Source organism: Acromyrmex echinatior, chromosome 6 (genome assembly GCF_024713525.1).
Source record: "Acromyrmex echinatior isolate Ae372 chromosome 6, ASM2471352v2, whole genome shotgun sequence".
Lineage (NCBI taxonomy): Eukaryota > Metazoa > Arthropoda > Insecta > Hymenoptera > Formicidae > Acromyrmex > Acromyrmex echinatior.
This window is the reverse complement of record NC_141857.1, coordinates 12261828-12278465: the sequence shown is the minus strand read 5'-3', so window position 1 is coordinate 12278465 and position 16638 is coordinate 12261828. Positions and strand designations below refer to the sequence as shown.

At 32.3% G+C, this 16638-nt stretch overlaps 1 protein-coding gene across 9 annotated transcripts in view; it reads right to left on the bottom strand.

Annotated features, from left to right (window-relative positions):
* LOC105148554 (glucose dehydrogenase [FAD, quinone]) overlaps positions 1 to 16638 on the bottom strand; it is a 151801-nt gene that overhangs the window by 22188 nt on the left and 112975 nt on the right. For 7 of the 9 annotated variants that reach the window (XM_011060343.2, XM_087406773.1, XM_087406774.1 and 4 more), the window contains one exon: positions 785 to 975. The exons of 1 other annotated variant lie outside the window; for it this stretch is intronic. In XM_011060343.2, the coding sequence (XP_011058645.1) occupies positions 785 to 975 (191 nt within the window). Of the gene's footprint in view, positions 1 to 784; positions 976 to 16638 lie in introns of those variants that run through there. One more of the 9 variants, XM_087406776.1, reaches the window with a different exon arrangement.

Genomic DNA, 16638 nt, shown 5'->3' with positions numbered 1-16638 from the left:
CAATATTGTAATGTCAACACAAAAATCATCTATTTCACAAGAACACATATTAGTTGCATATACTTAAATAATGTATATTACTTGATCACATCGAATAGTATTATGATTAAGTTAAACTTAGTTTCAAGCTTTTTATGTTTATTTTTAATTGACTGGAAATAAATGTGTATTTTGTGATTATTGTTATTAGAACATTATATATTAGAACATACTGAAGAAGGTCGAATATCGGCCATATTTATGAATTTGTAATAATAATTTTAAATATATGATATTGCTACTAACAACCTGCATTTTGACTGAATGCTTTGGGAAGTGCTGTAAATATGCTATAAAACTGCATTTATCCTGTGCTGATTATATGCACCTTTATAGCGCTTTTTGAATGCTTTGCAGCAGTATTGTGCTACGTTAAAAGTACCGTATGTGCTACAAAATTATTTTACGCTGATTGTATGCGCTAATAGTGCGCTTTTCATAATAGATTTTGAAAGCACTTTTAAAGCGCTAAAAATTACTGGAGTTATGCATCTGCAGAAGCACTTTTTTAACGTTTTATGAGCTTTATAAACGCTGCCGTGCTACGGATTAAGTTAGAAAAGAAAATTTTGTTTTTTCATGTTATATGATAAATGTATTATTAGATTAATGAGACAATCAATTTTTATGTACATTGCACCATCAATACTAATAAACTATTTAATTGATAATTGATAGATTTTATTTGTAATTATATAAATATATATATTTACTACATGTGATCTTACGTACTAATCTTACGTACAAATATTAAATATATAGCAAATGTTGTACGATGTGGGCTGTTTTCGTATATTCCTTTTTTCTTTTCTTTTTCTTTTAAAAATACGGGCAGCTCTTTGTGCCAGTGCAATCACAGGTGCATTGGTATTTCCGCTTGGTAATGATGGAAGAACTGATGCATCCACGACGTATAAATTTCTCATGTTGTAAACTCTATAATAGATACGAAACATAAGTATATAATAAAACTAAGACTAAATACAGGCTTCCCTCCAAAAGTAAGACCATTGGCAGCATTTCAGAGAAAACTGATTAATGAATGCTCAGTGATTTTTTATATGATTGATTCTTAGATTCAAGGCAAAAATCAAATATATTAAAGAATCACTGAGAGCTCACTGATCAATTTTTTCTGCTGAACGTATCTATTGTAAAAACATCGCCATATTGGAAATTAGACACGACTCCGTTCAGTAGAGAAAACTAATTAGTTAGCGTTTAGTGATTCTTTAATATGATTGATTCCTACACTTAAATCCAGTGAAGAACTAAATGCAAAACAAGCAAGAACAATTCATTTTAAAGAATTATTAAGCACTATCTCATTAGTTTTTCTGCTGAACACAGTCATTATTACTTTTAAACTTAAGGAGTAAAACTGCTCACATATCTCTGTATCATTAATAAGTTATTGGATTACAACTTAGAATTTTTAATAATTCTTATAGTTTTAAATAGCTATAAAGCTAAATATATATTAGGTGTTGGAATTAATTCGTAGCGTTTTACAAGTGATGGGAAGTACTTCCATTAATGTATTTTTTAATGCTCATGTGAAATAAATAACATTCTTTCATTAAAAAACGCTACGAATTAATTCCAACACCTAATAATATACATACAGTGCACATATATACATATTAACAATATCAATTAGGTAAGGCGATCCTCGTCTGTTTTAGTGACTAAAGTCAATAATTTTTGTTTGTAAATAACAATTACTTTTTCTCTTTTACAGATTCGAAAATCTTTTTCTAGAATTAAAATATACATATATTAATACGTATCTGAGATAAAGTTCATATTGAAAACGAAAAAAATTGTTAATTGAGATCTTCTTTATGACATCAGAGTGTCAATACATCGTAATTTGCGTGATATAAATTTGTAATCTGCACCTACTTAAAAAATTGTGGTCCACAGACTTGTTATGTACTAGAATTAGACCTAAACATCTAATTAAAACGTTATTGTTTTACTAAAATTTATGTACATGTCAAGTATTGATGTAGTAGTATGTAAAACTATGTCAATGTGTCGCATTTTAATTTCAATAAAACAGTGATCTCCCCGGAGTTTGAACTTTACCGTAGAATCTTCTTAAAGGAATGCTGGAGTGATCAAATTGTCAATACATTGCAGACAAATCTCCGAATTTACTGAACGAAATCGAAAATCCTTTTACAGGTTAAAGTAAACGCAAAATTGTGGGAGACTGCAGTCGACTTTATAATGAAATAAGAAAAACTTAAAAAGTTACTTGTTTTCCAACTCGTAAAGCTGTCACCTGATATAGATGTTTCCTTAATACAAAAATTTTATAGCTTGTGCGGACAAAACAATAGTGAATCACCCTTCGAATATTACGTGAATGAACAATACTGAGTTTATGAGCGGTATTCCGTTTTTATTTCAAGACTATCTTAAGTAATATCTTAAGACATTAATACGATTCTCTGATTGGTTCATAACTTCTTATGTCTGTACTTAAGACAGTCTTGAATATAAGATTTGACTATGAATACCGGTCTATGATTCCAAGTTTAAGAGCTTAAACAAAAAGATTTATATTAATCTGTAAATTACGTGTATACGTATACTGAGCGAAGAATGATAAACAAAGCAATAATTGTATCTAGCAGGTGCTCGATCTTGTAAAAAATGGTGTTGCAATACGTTAGATAAGACCACATATGTGTTTAAATAAGATAGAACAATAATGTAAAAAATAAATTAAAGATGTCACTATTATCGACTTTTTTTATTTAGAATTAAAAAATCTATACTATTGACATCGACCAAGTTCGACCGTCACTCCAAGTCGTCGCCTTAAGAGAATTTTAAAATGACATCGTCATTACAGATTAAAAAGTACACAGAATTGGCTGTACAGATAATAAAATCTTTTCATACAATTAAAATACGCACAAAAAAGGTATGAGACTGTCAACGACTGTTTAACGAGAAAAACGAAAAGAAGAAAAAAGTTACACTTATAGAGACATTTCACAATTGTTCGGCATCGATTTTATTCTCCATGAAATATGTTGTTAAACACAAAAATCTAAGAGATATTTATTTTTTCATATGGGCGCTAACTCCTGTTTAAAGGATGAAATACTTTTCTGACGTATATTGACATAAAATGTTAAATAACTCATGAACTATTAATCTTTTGATAATCGTAATACTTTTATAAACAGAATAATGAGATAAATCAATTGGTAGAAAGAAAACACATAATTGCTAATTTAAAAAATTATCCATTTTGCGTATATATATTTTTAAAGCAATTATGTGTTTTCTTTCCACCAATTGATTCATCTCATTATTTTGTTCATAAAAGTATTAAGGTACAATTATCAAAAAATTAATACAATAGTTTACGAGTTATTTAACATTTTATGTCAATATCTGCCAGAATAAGGTATAAAATATCTTGTAAACGATTGGCTTTTTGATATCATTATCTTAATACTTTTATATTCAGAATAATTAGAGGAATATTGTGTAAAAAAATCATACAATTTCATTTAAAAAAATGGAGTTGAAATCTCAAGAAATATGATCTCGAGAAAAATTTTTGCTCATAATATGTGTCCCTTTGAATCGAACAGCTTTCTCCTTAGCGCCCGTACAAAAAAAATGTGTCTCTTAGATTTTTGTATTAACAATATATTTCATAAAGAATCAAATCGATGTCAGACAGTTGTAAAACCTTTGTCAATATCACAGCAATTTTTAAGTTTTTTCGATTTACAATCTAGATAATCAATTCAGGATAATCAATTCAGATAATCAATTCTAGATAATCAATACTTTTTATCTATACCAATAATATCGATAATTCTGTCACTTTAGATTTAAAATTCTAAGGAGTAACTCTCGAAGCTTTTATCGACAGAGAAGACGAGAATGTAATAATTCTCCTTAAGTATGGAGGTGCTAGTATCTAATACTCAATGTGACGCAGACAATACAATAACACCTTGTCACAATATGAAAGATTGTATCTAGTTGTGTGTGTGTGTGTGTGTGTGTGTGTGTGTGTGTGTGTGTGTGTGTGTGTGTGTGTGTGTGTGTGTGTGTGTGTGTGTGTGTGTGTGTGTGTGTGTGTGTGTGTGTGTGTGTGTGTGTGTGTGTGTGTGTGTGTGTGTGTGTGTGTGTACACTATAAAGTAAAACGTACACTTGCATGCCTCACCCTGTATATGTACATATATTTGAGTGTATGTCTTATACTGACTGTATTCGGAAATGTCGCTCGAATGCCTCCAATGTCTGAGAATCATCATCTGTCCTTATTTAACATTAAATGTTAAATAAAAATAGAGTATCCTAGGCATCGAAAGCATTCGAACGACATTTCCGAACACAGTCATTATACATATATAAGAGTGTTCAGTGTAAGGATACGTTCAAATTATCGAGCTGAAACTCAAGCCGAACTTCGAGTCGCGAGCATTTCAATAAACATTTATTACGCGGCTCGACCAAAAACAATAAAAGTTAGCTACAACATGCAATAAAGATTTTTTAAAAATTGTTTTTAATAAAAAAAAGGCAAGGCATCATTTTGAATTTTCAAATAGCACCATACAATTTTTTTCCGTAGTATTGTAAGGAGTCTTCAAGACGAATTTAATGCATTATCAAAAATGTCATTTTTGATAACGCTTTTTAGGTTTTTAGGCTATTATCTTTAAAGATACCAGATGATTTGTGGATTATTGGCATGTTTTTGTCCGTTGTTAATGCCAACGTTTCATTCACTTTATCAAGGCGAGAAGCGCAGACACTGAGCCGCTCCTCCGAGAGATTTCCTTTTATATAGATGTTATAAAGGGGGGGAGGTGAAGAAGGAGAGGAAATCTTCCTTGATTTGTCAAAAGAATAGTCTTAAATATCCTACTTACATTATAACCTGAGTCTCTGTTCAAATTGTCAGAAATACAAAATCTGGATGTTTTTGTATTTCTAGGACCTCTCTGTACTTCCTCGAGAACAGAGTTGGACACTATTCGAATAATTTTTTATTTAAAATATTATTCAAATAAAATTTTATTTATTATTTGCATTATTTATTATTTATATTATTTATTATTCGTATTATTCACAATTGTATTATTGATCATTATTCGTATCATTCTTCATTCGCATTATTTGCTACTTAGTTATTCGTATTATTCGTTATTAGCATTATTTGTTATTCGCATTATTTTATTTTATATTGTTCCTAGAACACGAGCCTTCACGAGCCTTTTACGAGCCACTGTACGAAAAAAGATCCACGTTCCAAATAATATCCACTCATTGTCAATTACTAATTGTACGCTATAAGTATTTTCATTATTACTTTGAACTGTGTTTAATGTAAAATTTAATTTTAACAAAAAGACTGAAACGATTGAATCATCAACAATATTAAAAATTTTTTATGGCACATATTTCAAAATTATTGAAAGTAATGGAATTTTAGTAACAGCGTCTAGTATTAAATGTTTATCAAAGAAAGTACATATTAAAGAATTGCTAACATCATTCCATTTTAAATCTCATTAAAAACAAAACACATAACAACACAATATGGCAACATATGTAATAATGGAGGAGTATGAACAGCAAAAATAAACGTGTTAAAGTTAATCAAGATGTCACTCTTCGAAAAAAGAAATATCGTAGAAAACATTCGCAGAAACAGTTTGAGGATGACATAACGAAATATATAATTTATTCTATGATTCCGTTAAAGACTGTAGAGGATCCATATTTTACAAGAATTTTTGAAAATTTAGGATTGTGTGGTCACGGTAATTCACTTCAAATTAATAGCCGAAGAACTTTAGAAAAAAGAATCGAAGAGTTATATGAAACACATATCATTAATATTAAAAAAATTTTTAATGAAGATACAGCATATGTTTGTACAACGGCTAATGTATAGTCATCACAAAAAAGAAGTTTCTCTGGTGCGACAGCTCATTGAATTGATAATGATTTATTGGAACGAAGATCGGCTTTAGCATGTCGAAGATTTCGAGGTAGATAGTGTCGATAAGATAGCTCTTCTATAGGAAATTCATTTGACTTAGGCTCCAGAAAAATGATTACGACTTATTAATGACAATGCTAGTAATTTCGTCAAAGCTTTTCGTCTTTTTAGAGTAAAACTCAATCATTTCAATTGCGATATTTAGAGTAAAACTCAATCATTTCAATTGCGATATCAATTGCGAAGCTTCTAAAGATGAATCGCTTCTATAGATGACGATCATGAAGAAAATGACGAAGAAAAATTTAAACACATTCCAATCAGTAAGAATTGATCGTATTACACATATATTTTCAGGAATGGCAGGTAACGTGTTACGCGTTACAAATTATTTATTACTTTTTTCAGCAAATAACGCATGATGGTAACAAGTTACTTTTTAAAGTGACTTTTCCAATCTTAACACAGTTTTAGCATTTATTTAAAAAAAAAACATACATTGGATATCTGGATAACGCTACATTACGATCCTTTTATTTTTATTGCTGTTAATCTTTTTAGTTATTTTTACTATTATAATAAATATCTCTTTTACTTATAATAACAATTGCGTAAATAATGTAAAATAACTTTTGATTGTACTATTTTATATATTAGATTTATATGACAATAAGTCAGTGCATCATAATATTTTTTTGCTGCAACATCTCAAATGCTATGCACATACACTTCATCTATATATTACAACTGATATGATATCAGCAATTAATAAATGCAATTCATTATCCACGCTGAATTATCAGATATTAGCAAAATGCACAGCATTATCGAAACTAGCGAGACGTCCAAAATCTGCAGAAATAATACAGAATACACTAGGTTGTACATTAAATCGACCTGAAGAGACCAGATGGAATTTTTTATATGATAGTTTGCAACAGATGTATAATATTTGTGATAAATATTCTTTATTCTGCAAGAATTTGAATATAAAAAATAAATTTAAGAAGAACGAATTCTTATATCTTAAAGAATATCTATCATATGTATCGCCACATGAATATCTATCATGTGTATCACCACATTGGCTGAAGCTTTAGGTATATTACAAACCGAAAAGGCGTACGTATCCATAATATATATTATGGATTCGTATTTCCATGTTTGTTAGCTTTGCAAAGAAAGCTTCAAAATTTGTAACAAAAAATTGAAAATATTGTACTGCATTGATTTCTTTAATTTCTCTTTAGTCATAGAAAATACAGCAAAAAATACAGCGATCGTTGCATTATCATACCCAAGATTTAAAAAACAATAATTTAATTGTATTAATTCTGAACATCAGTTATCAATAGAAATTCTTTTCAAACAAAAAAAAAAGAATTTCATTGTAGCAGAATGTGTCATTCCTGAATCTGTACAAACGGAATAATTGCAACATAGTGACGATTTTTTTATTTTGTTTTTTTTTATCAGAACACTTTTTCTTTTATAAAACAGAAGTTATCAAGTACTTCAGTGACAATCATCGTGAAATATCAATGTTGAAAACATATCCTACAATTAAAAAAGTTTTTTTGTGCTACAACACATCTCTTCCTTCATCGGCCCTCGTAGAGAGGTTATTTTCTTATGCAACAATGATCAATGTTCTCAAAAATAATAAATTATCAGATACAATGTTTGAAAAAAGAGTTGTGCTTAAAAGTAATTATACTAAAAATATAATATAAGAAATTATTTATATGTTTTATAAAAAAGAGTTTGTTATAAAAAAGATTTTTATGTTACTATGTTATAAAAAAATGTTTATATTATTTTACATTATACTTTACAATACATACATATTAAATATATCTATATGTTTAAGATATTTCGAATTGTATGGGCTATGTTCTCTCATTTAATTAGATTTAAATTCTCATCGATCCTATTTCGTATTATATTGTTCCTAAAACACAATATTTCACGAGTACTGTACGAAAATAAGTAAATTATATTAGAATCTTTATTTACTTTTCTGTTACTTCTTTTTTTCTTTCGTGGAAAAACATATCAAATGAACCTAACTTCATCAATATTGCAGAGGAGAGGACTAACTAATTTACTAATTTCTTTTAGCACCAACGAGATAAATTTTATTCGAATTATTTACTCGAACTATATATTATTCATTCAAATACATTGTATATTTGAATAAATTTTATTCGAATATATCATTTGTTCGAATACATTATTCGCATTGTGGGAATAAGTTTTAACTTAAATAAAATATCATTCATGATATACGAATAGAAATATTCGAATATAATTTTATTTTATCTAAATTTTATTTAGATACACAAATAAATTTATATTCGAATAAAAAGTTATTTTTTATTTATGAAGACTTTATTCTTTATTCGTTATTCTTTATTTGTAAAAGTGCCCATCTTTACTCGAAAAATATGATGTTGTAGCTATAGTAGTCATTTTATCGCATAATATTTGTCTCAACGCTGTGTTCTGCCAATGCTGATTGGCATTTCAGCCTGACATCCTATTTATGTTCCTTCGTGCGCAACTAAAAGCCGTGCACTACGAAGATTGATAGAAGAGATGAACCTCGCGTTAATCACAATTAAGGAACTGAATAATTATCCAGAAGCAGTTATGTCTAACGAGAAAGAGAAATGGATCGCAGCCATGGAGGAAAAGAGTCATCGCTCCAAGATAACAATGTTTGGTAGCTAGTCAGCTTATCGAAGGAAACTTATTGAGTGCAAATAGGTTTACAAACTAAAAACCGATGAAGCCGGACAAATAAAGAGGTATAAAGCGCGACTTGTAGTTCAAGGTTTTAACCAAAAATTTGGAGTAGATTACGATCAGATATTCGCACCGATTGCAAGATTGTTCACATTCAGAATTCTATTGTCGATAACCGCAAGAAATAGCATGGAAGTGTTGCATTTGGATGCAAAAACGGCTTTTCTCAACGGCGAACTAAAGGAAATAATTTATATGAGGCAGCCACCAGGTTTTCAAGGAATGGGCGAGAGAAGATCTAGTGTCTATTCAAAAGGAATATATATGGTCTGAAGCAATCAGCTAAAGTATGGAACCAAACAATACATGACACTGATCAGTATTCGATTAAACCAGAGTAAGAACGATCAACATCTCTATATAATGGCGGACAATACTGGAATAATTTATGTTTTAGTATACGTTAATGATGTAATATTGGCAAGCAACTCAAATAGTTTATTAAAGCATTGTGAATCTGCACTTAAGACGGCCTATGAGATTGAGAACCTTGGAGAGATCAAGAATTATCTTGGTATGCACATCAGAAGAGATAGTGACCAGAACTGTTATGTCATTAGTCAAACAGCATATCACGAATCACAGAAGAATTACAGCTACAGTAATGCAAAGATCGGATATTCCACTGAGCACCGGATAGAAATAGCGAATTACCATTGTTACTCAGCAACAAGAAATATCGAAGAATAATTGAATGTCTCTTGTATATATCTGTCAATATACATCCAAATATTTCAGCAGTAGCATCAATTCTGGTGCAAAAGGTGACGTCCACTGAAGAAGATTGGAACGAGGTAAAACGACTTGTAAAATACTTAAAAGGCACAGCCCTGGAATGAAACTAAAACTTGGAAGCGAGCAACAGTTAAGAGCTTGAATAAGTTATCTTACTATTTATTTCTTATTCACTTTATTACTTTTGAAAGAAATTAATGAAAACCAGCCATAATAATTTTCTATACTCATAAGGTCATCTATGTTATTTGATTTACTTATATTTTTATATTTTGTACGCACTTGTAATTTTAACCTATGATCCAGAATAAAACGATTCTTTTCTAGTTATACATCATTTCTTGACAAGTCTTATCAACAATAAATTCCAAGTATGATGTATTTCAATACTAATTTTCCTTCCGTTCGCGCCGAGTGAGCAAGGTTCCGTATTAGTACTGCCATTGTGAGAGCACCAAGTCACGTGCACCAATTATGCGGAATCCTAAATGTCCAGACTCTCTACTTCTAAAGACTTTAGCGCGGAATAAAGTAAGTATAAAGAGAGTAGCGCCAATGCATGTGCCTAATGCTGATTGACTCCGCCATTAAGTCTTATTAGTTAAAAAGAAGATAAACAAATGATAGTCTGAGGATACTATGTCAGGACTATACGATGCATTAAGACTTCCCAGTCAAGCTCTCGCAATTTTTGCCGAGTTATCTAAATTAAAGATGTGTGTGGTCGAGCGTTGTCGTGATGGAAGACGACACCCCTCCTATTGATTAATTCTTCGCTTCCTCTCAATTGCTTGTTGTAATCTCTTCAGTTGTTCACAGTAGAGTTCGGAATTAATTGTTTGATCGGACGATAACAGCTCATAGTGCAGCTTCAGTGAACGATTCCCTTCCAATCCCACCATATACACACAACATCACCTTCTTCGTCGTCAATCCATTTTGCGATTGCCTTCTCTCCTTCCTTTATCCACGATCTTTTGCGAGTTCGATTGTCATACGTGATCCATTTTTCATCACCAGTTATCATTCTATTCAGAAATGGCTCAATTTCATTCCGTTTCAGTAGCGTATCGCAAATGTTAATTCGGCCCATCATGTTCTTAACACTCAACTCGTGAGGAACCCAAACATCGAACTTCTTTTTGTATCCTTTGTATAAATGATTTAAAACTGTTTTGTGGTCGATGCCTAATTCCCTAGCAATTTCCACAGTGCTCATATGTTTATCACGTTCGACTTTTTCCATGGATTTCATCGGACTTTTCAGTGATTGGTCGACCGGAGCGAAGTTCATCTTTCACATCGAAATTTCCAGTACGAAAAACGAGCCATTTTCGTGCTGCTGATTTTGATAGAGTATCTTCACCGTAAATAGCACAAATTTTTTCACAAGCCTGTGCAGCATTCTTGCCTTTATCGTAGTAATACTGCAAAATGTAGCGAATTTTTTCCTTATTTATTTCCATTTTCAAAATAAAATAACTTTTGATCCACTTCATTTCGATTTTAATCTTTTTCGGCTCAAAACAAAAATTGAAATGTTACTTTTTAAACACACGTCTAGTGTTGTCGATGCGATTAGTAGTTACCGAGTGCTGAGCATTTAATGTCATCTAATGGGAAAAACGCCACGAACTTTTTCGCACACCAAATAGATGCCTCAGATATATAGGACACAAAATAGGACACAAAATGGCGACACTTTCGACTAATTGACGTTACTCTGTTTATATCCACTCTAGCGCAAAAGTATCCTGAGCGCCCTCTTATAATTTATGTCTATATAGTGGAGAGATCTTCTCGCATTGAAAATAAAGAAACTTCTTTATAACATTACAAAATAAAACGAAACTTTTTTTTAATCAATACTTTTCGTTATAAAGCTTGAACATTACAATACCATGGGTATTAGTTACTCAAGATGTTCGATTAATGGCTAAAATCTTGAATGTTATTCAGGTTCATAACATGGATAACATTTGTCAAGATCAAAGCTAGTGGAAAATGTTCACTTTTTATGGTAAAAATTCATTTTTACATAAAAATGGAAATAAAAGGAACAACTTTCAATATTCTTGATCTTGACCATTGTTATTCAGATCATGATCTTAAACAACGTTCAAAAGGTTTTTTAGTCGCCGATTACGTTAGGTAACGCCAACGCCAGTGATACAGTAACGTTCAAGCCTTGTAATTCGAAAAGTACTATTATAATTTAAAAAGGTTTTATTGTAGTGTTTTTAAAAGCTCTCGAGGTAAGCAAGAATATGCAGTAAAAAATGAGAAGTCCCATTTAAGAAAACATCAGTCACATTGACTTTGCTTTGAGATGGTCATTCAAGGTCAAGTCCATATTTTCATCATATATTCTTCTTAATATTATCTTATAGCTTTCGTATAAAACATTTTTCCATATCTACAACCGTTTCTGAAATATAAGGCCTGGGTCAGACTTTATAGACACCCTACATACTTGACAGGGTTCAAAGGGCGCTCTTAGAATGCTTGCACAGAATGCTAACGATCCAAGTTCGATTCCTGGCCAAGCATACACATTTTTTTTTAATAAGTTTATTTATAGATTTTCAGCATATTAGGATTTCTTTAATAGATGCCTATTAATCATCAAAATTTAATTGTGATTTCAGTTTAATTGTCCGATAAAATTTCGATGCACAGTTCAAAATGATTACAAATCGATGCCTGTGCTGTAGAAGGTGCTATATCAAGAAAAACACGAAGAAAAGTTTATAACAAAAAAATAAAAAGTAGTCTATTTCGCGCGAGGCATGTCTATGTCAAAACGCATACGAAATTTATATCAAGAAAAGCAAAAAGCATAGTTTGTGTTGAAATTAAAGAAGTGTCTATATTGCTCAATATTTTCTTATCATAACTTTCGTAGTGGTATAATTGAGAACAGGAACTGTATTGATTTTCAATCCTGTTTCTCGCACTCATTTATTCATCTATTATTTAATTTATGCACACAAATTTTTTAGCCATATTTATAAGTTCTACTAATCATCCCATACATACTAGCTTGATAAAAAAATTTCCGGAATTCATTCAGAAAATTCAAAATACAAGTTTATTCATCAAAAGTGATATTGTCCCCTTCAAAGTACTCTCCAGCGACTGCAACGCACTTATGCCAGCGCTTGATCCAGCTCTCGAAACATTTCTGGAACTCTATTATTGGTATAGCCATCAGAGCCGTCTTCGATTTTTCCATTACCTCCTTTCGGCTGTTAAAACGCGTTCCCCGCAGTGGTTTTTTGACTCGATCGAACAGAAAAAAATCGCAGGGAGCCATATCAGATGAATTCGATGGCTGTTGAATGGTATTCGTTTTGTTCTTGACCAAAAATTCACGGATAATGATGGCACTATGCGACGGTGCGTTATCATGGTGCAAAATCCACGAGTTGTTTACCCACAAATCCTTTCTTTTTTGGCGAATTGCTTCACGCAAACGTCTCATAACGCCCAAATAATACTCCTTATTAACTGTCTGACCTTCTGACAAAAATTCGTGATGTACAATACCGTTGTAATCCATGAAAACCGTGAGCATCGCTTTCTTTTTCGACTGAAAACGACGTGGTTTTTTTGGTCTTGGCTCATTTGGAGCTCTCCATTCACTCGCCTGATGTCTGGATTGCGTGTCGTACTCATAAACCCACGTCTCGTCTCCAGTAATGATGCGTTTGATGAATGTTGGGTCGGATTCAGTCTTGGAAATCATGTCTTTGGCGATGTCAACGCGGTCCCTTTTTTGCATGAAATTCAGTTCCTTCGGGACCAACTTTGCAGCAACACGGCGCAAACCCAAATCATTAACTACAATGTCCTGAACGGATCCATAAGCAATTAAAGTTTAAGTCCTCTGCCAGCTCTCTGATAGTTAATTTGCGGTTATTGGCCAACATTTCTCTCACTTTATTGATGTTTTCGTCGGTTTTCGATGTCGACGGCCTGCCACTGCGTTCGTTATCCTCGACGGATTCACGACCACTTCTGAAGCGTTCATGCCACTCGTAAACGGTTGTTTTCTTTAGAACATCACTGCCGAAACAGTTTCCCAACATTTCCAAAGTTTTCGCACCATTGAATCCATTTTTAACGCAAAATTTAATACAAACTCGTTGTTGCAAATTCAACTCCATTTTTAAAACTGTAAAAAATCGAAAACGCGCAGAGGTAGATGTACTCAAGACGGCGTAATTTTTACAAATGTCAAGCTATGGCGATAAAATTTGATGGAAATGTCAATGATAGATGTGGCAACCTAGCCAAAAAAAAGAACTCAAATCAGTTGACTCAGAGCATCACCTGGTGGTCTCTTCCGGAAACTTTTTGATCAAGCTGGTATATATTGGGTCATTTAAAAAGTATCCGCGGTTTTTTTTCATTCAAAATTTGAACAAAAAACCGCGGATACTTTTTAAATGACTTAATAAGTACGAAAATAATATGCGGTCTCTAATATGTCATGTAACAACATGACGCTCGACATGGCACTAAAATTCAACTTTTATAAAAACGCAGTAAACAGTAATGACCATCCCACAATGTCTAAATAGACTTAATAGATTGTAACAAAATTATTTTAATGATTGCCCTAGAATTCAATGCAATCCATATGAGATAATACAGTATTAAAGAATGAGAGCCGAACATTGGATGTACGCACGTAATAAATTTATTCAATCAATACATAATATAATACATGTTTCGATCCTACTGCGGATCCTTCTCAATATCGCAAAACACAACCATTAAACAATATTAAGAATCTTTATTTTAGACCGCATATGTGAAACAGTATTAGAAATTTAAAATGCCTATTTCGATCGAAGCTGGATCTGCATTGCTTTAAATAATTCAATCTTGATAATATTCTTGAGGCTTCACAGGTACTTTCTATATAAAGATTATGCGTTTCGCGGGTTTCCTCCATGTCTAGATCCATTCTTGGAATGCTAATGTTTCGTGAACTTTGCATTCCACTTCATCAGAACAAGGAGCAGCCTGATACTGAGCTGCTCCTCCGGGCCGTTCCTTTTATATTACGCTACTTGTTGGAGTGATGGGGGAAAGAAGAGAATTGTGGATGGGGGGGGGGAGGGGAATTGATCAATCTTCAATAACCGAGAGAATGATTTTCCATATTTTATTTATGTTGTAGCCATTATCTCTATTTAGATTGTTAGGATGTTTTTGTATCTCTATGGCTTCTCTATACTTTCTTGAAAAGTATGATATAATATTGGCTATTGTGATCGTTTTGTCAAATAGTATTTGATGTCCTGTTTCGATGTCGTGTTCTGATAATGCTAATTGCATGATTGCGTGTTTTAGCTTGACATCACGTTGGTATTCTTTCATGCGTAAGTTGATCATTCTCCCGGTTTCTCCTATGTATACTTGCCCGCAGGAACAAAGTATTTTGTATACTTCTGCGGAGCTGAGTGGAGGTCTTTGATCTTTAGGATTTCTTAAGATTTGTCCTATCTTTTTGTGTGATTTAAAGATAGTTCGGATATTGTGTTTGTTTATGATAATATCCTGCCAATCCGATCTGTTGTTCCTTTGATATATGGGAGAATGGATAGGATCCTTTCGTCAGGTTGTATGTCACAGACCGTTGTCTTGTTTGCATTTTATTGATTGTTTTGATTATGTCTATCTTTTTTGTCATGTCCGTTTTTCTATAAGGCTAGTTTTAAGTGATTGAGTTCTATTTGTAAATGTTCTTTGTCTGAGATGATGGAAACACTATGTATAAGTGAATTGATTGCAGACTGTTTTTGTGGTGGTGCGACTCGGCATGTAGGTATCTATCTGTGTGTGTTGGTTTTCTGTACACTTGATAGCCTAAGATAACGACAACTTTCTTAGAGATAAGAATATCTAGGAAGAATAGTTTTCCATTTTTCTCTATGTTTATAATAAAGTGCATATTTGAATGTTGATTGTTGAGGAAAATAAGAAATTTACGGAATTCGGCTCTGTTGTGTCTCCATATTACGAATATATCGTCTACATAATGGAAATGAACTTTTTTGGTTTTTTGAGTGTTTTTTTGAGAGCCTCTTTCTCAAAATGCTCCATGAAGATGGAGATTACAGAAGAAATAGGCGAGGCTATTGCCGCTCCTGAAGTTTGTTCATAAAATTGGTTATTATAAGAGAAATAAATGGCTAAATTATTAAGCAGTGCTCTATTAGCGGGATGAGGTTGGAGGGGATTTCATGTGAAGCCTTTATTATGTTTAATGTCTTTTATTGGGACTTGTGTGAAAAAGGAATCTACGTCGAAACTTACAAGCAAGTCTCTGTGGGACGTAGTCGGATTTTTTGATTCTTTTGTATGAAGTCCGTTGAGTTAGTTATGTATGTGATTCGGATTTTATAGTGAGGGATTGTAGTGTTAGGAAGCGATCAGAACACAACATCGAAACAGGACGCACGCACGCACGCACGCACGCACGCACGCACGCACGCACGCACGCACGCACGCCCGCCCGCCCGCTGTTCATCCCCGATGCCTAGTTCATTTATCAATATTAGTTTTTTTTCTGATAATGAAGAGAATCCAATAGAGACTGCAATTCTTGATGAAACTCACTCAACGCTTCACAATGAAATTCCTTCAGCATATAATGAACTTGAGAGCGACATAGAACAGATATCTTTCAAAGAAATTATTCCATCTCCAAGGAAAAAAATCAATAACTGAAAACCAGCTATCAACAATCAAGGCATTCTCTTGCAGAAAGAATTATTTCCCTGTACAAAAAAAACAATAGCTTCAGTTGTTTCTTCTCAAGCAACCAAAAAAGTAGTCCAGAAGGCAATCCAGAAAGCGACAAAAAACACGAGTCTCAAAAGCGAAAGAATCATGGTTCTGTGAAATATGCCAAAAAGACATAATGAAAGATATGCGTAAGTGTGACATTTGTTACAAATATATTCATGAAGATTGTGTGGGATTAACTTAACTTTATCATTAAAAATAATAAAGAGTCTTTTACTTATCCGAACTGCGAGCAGATCC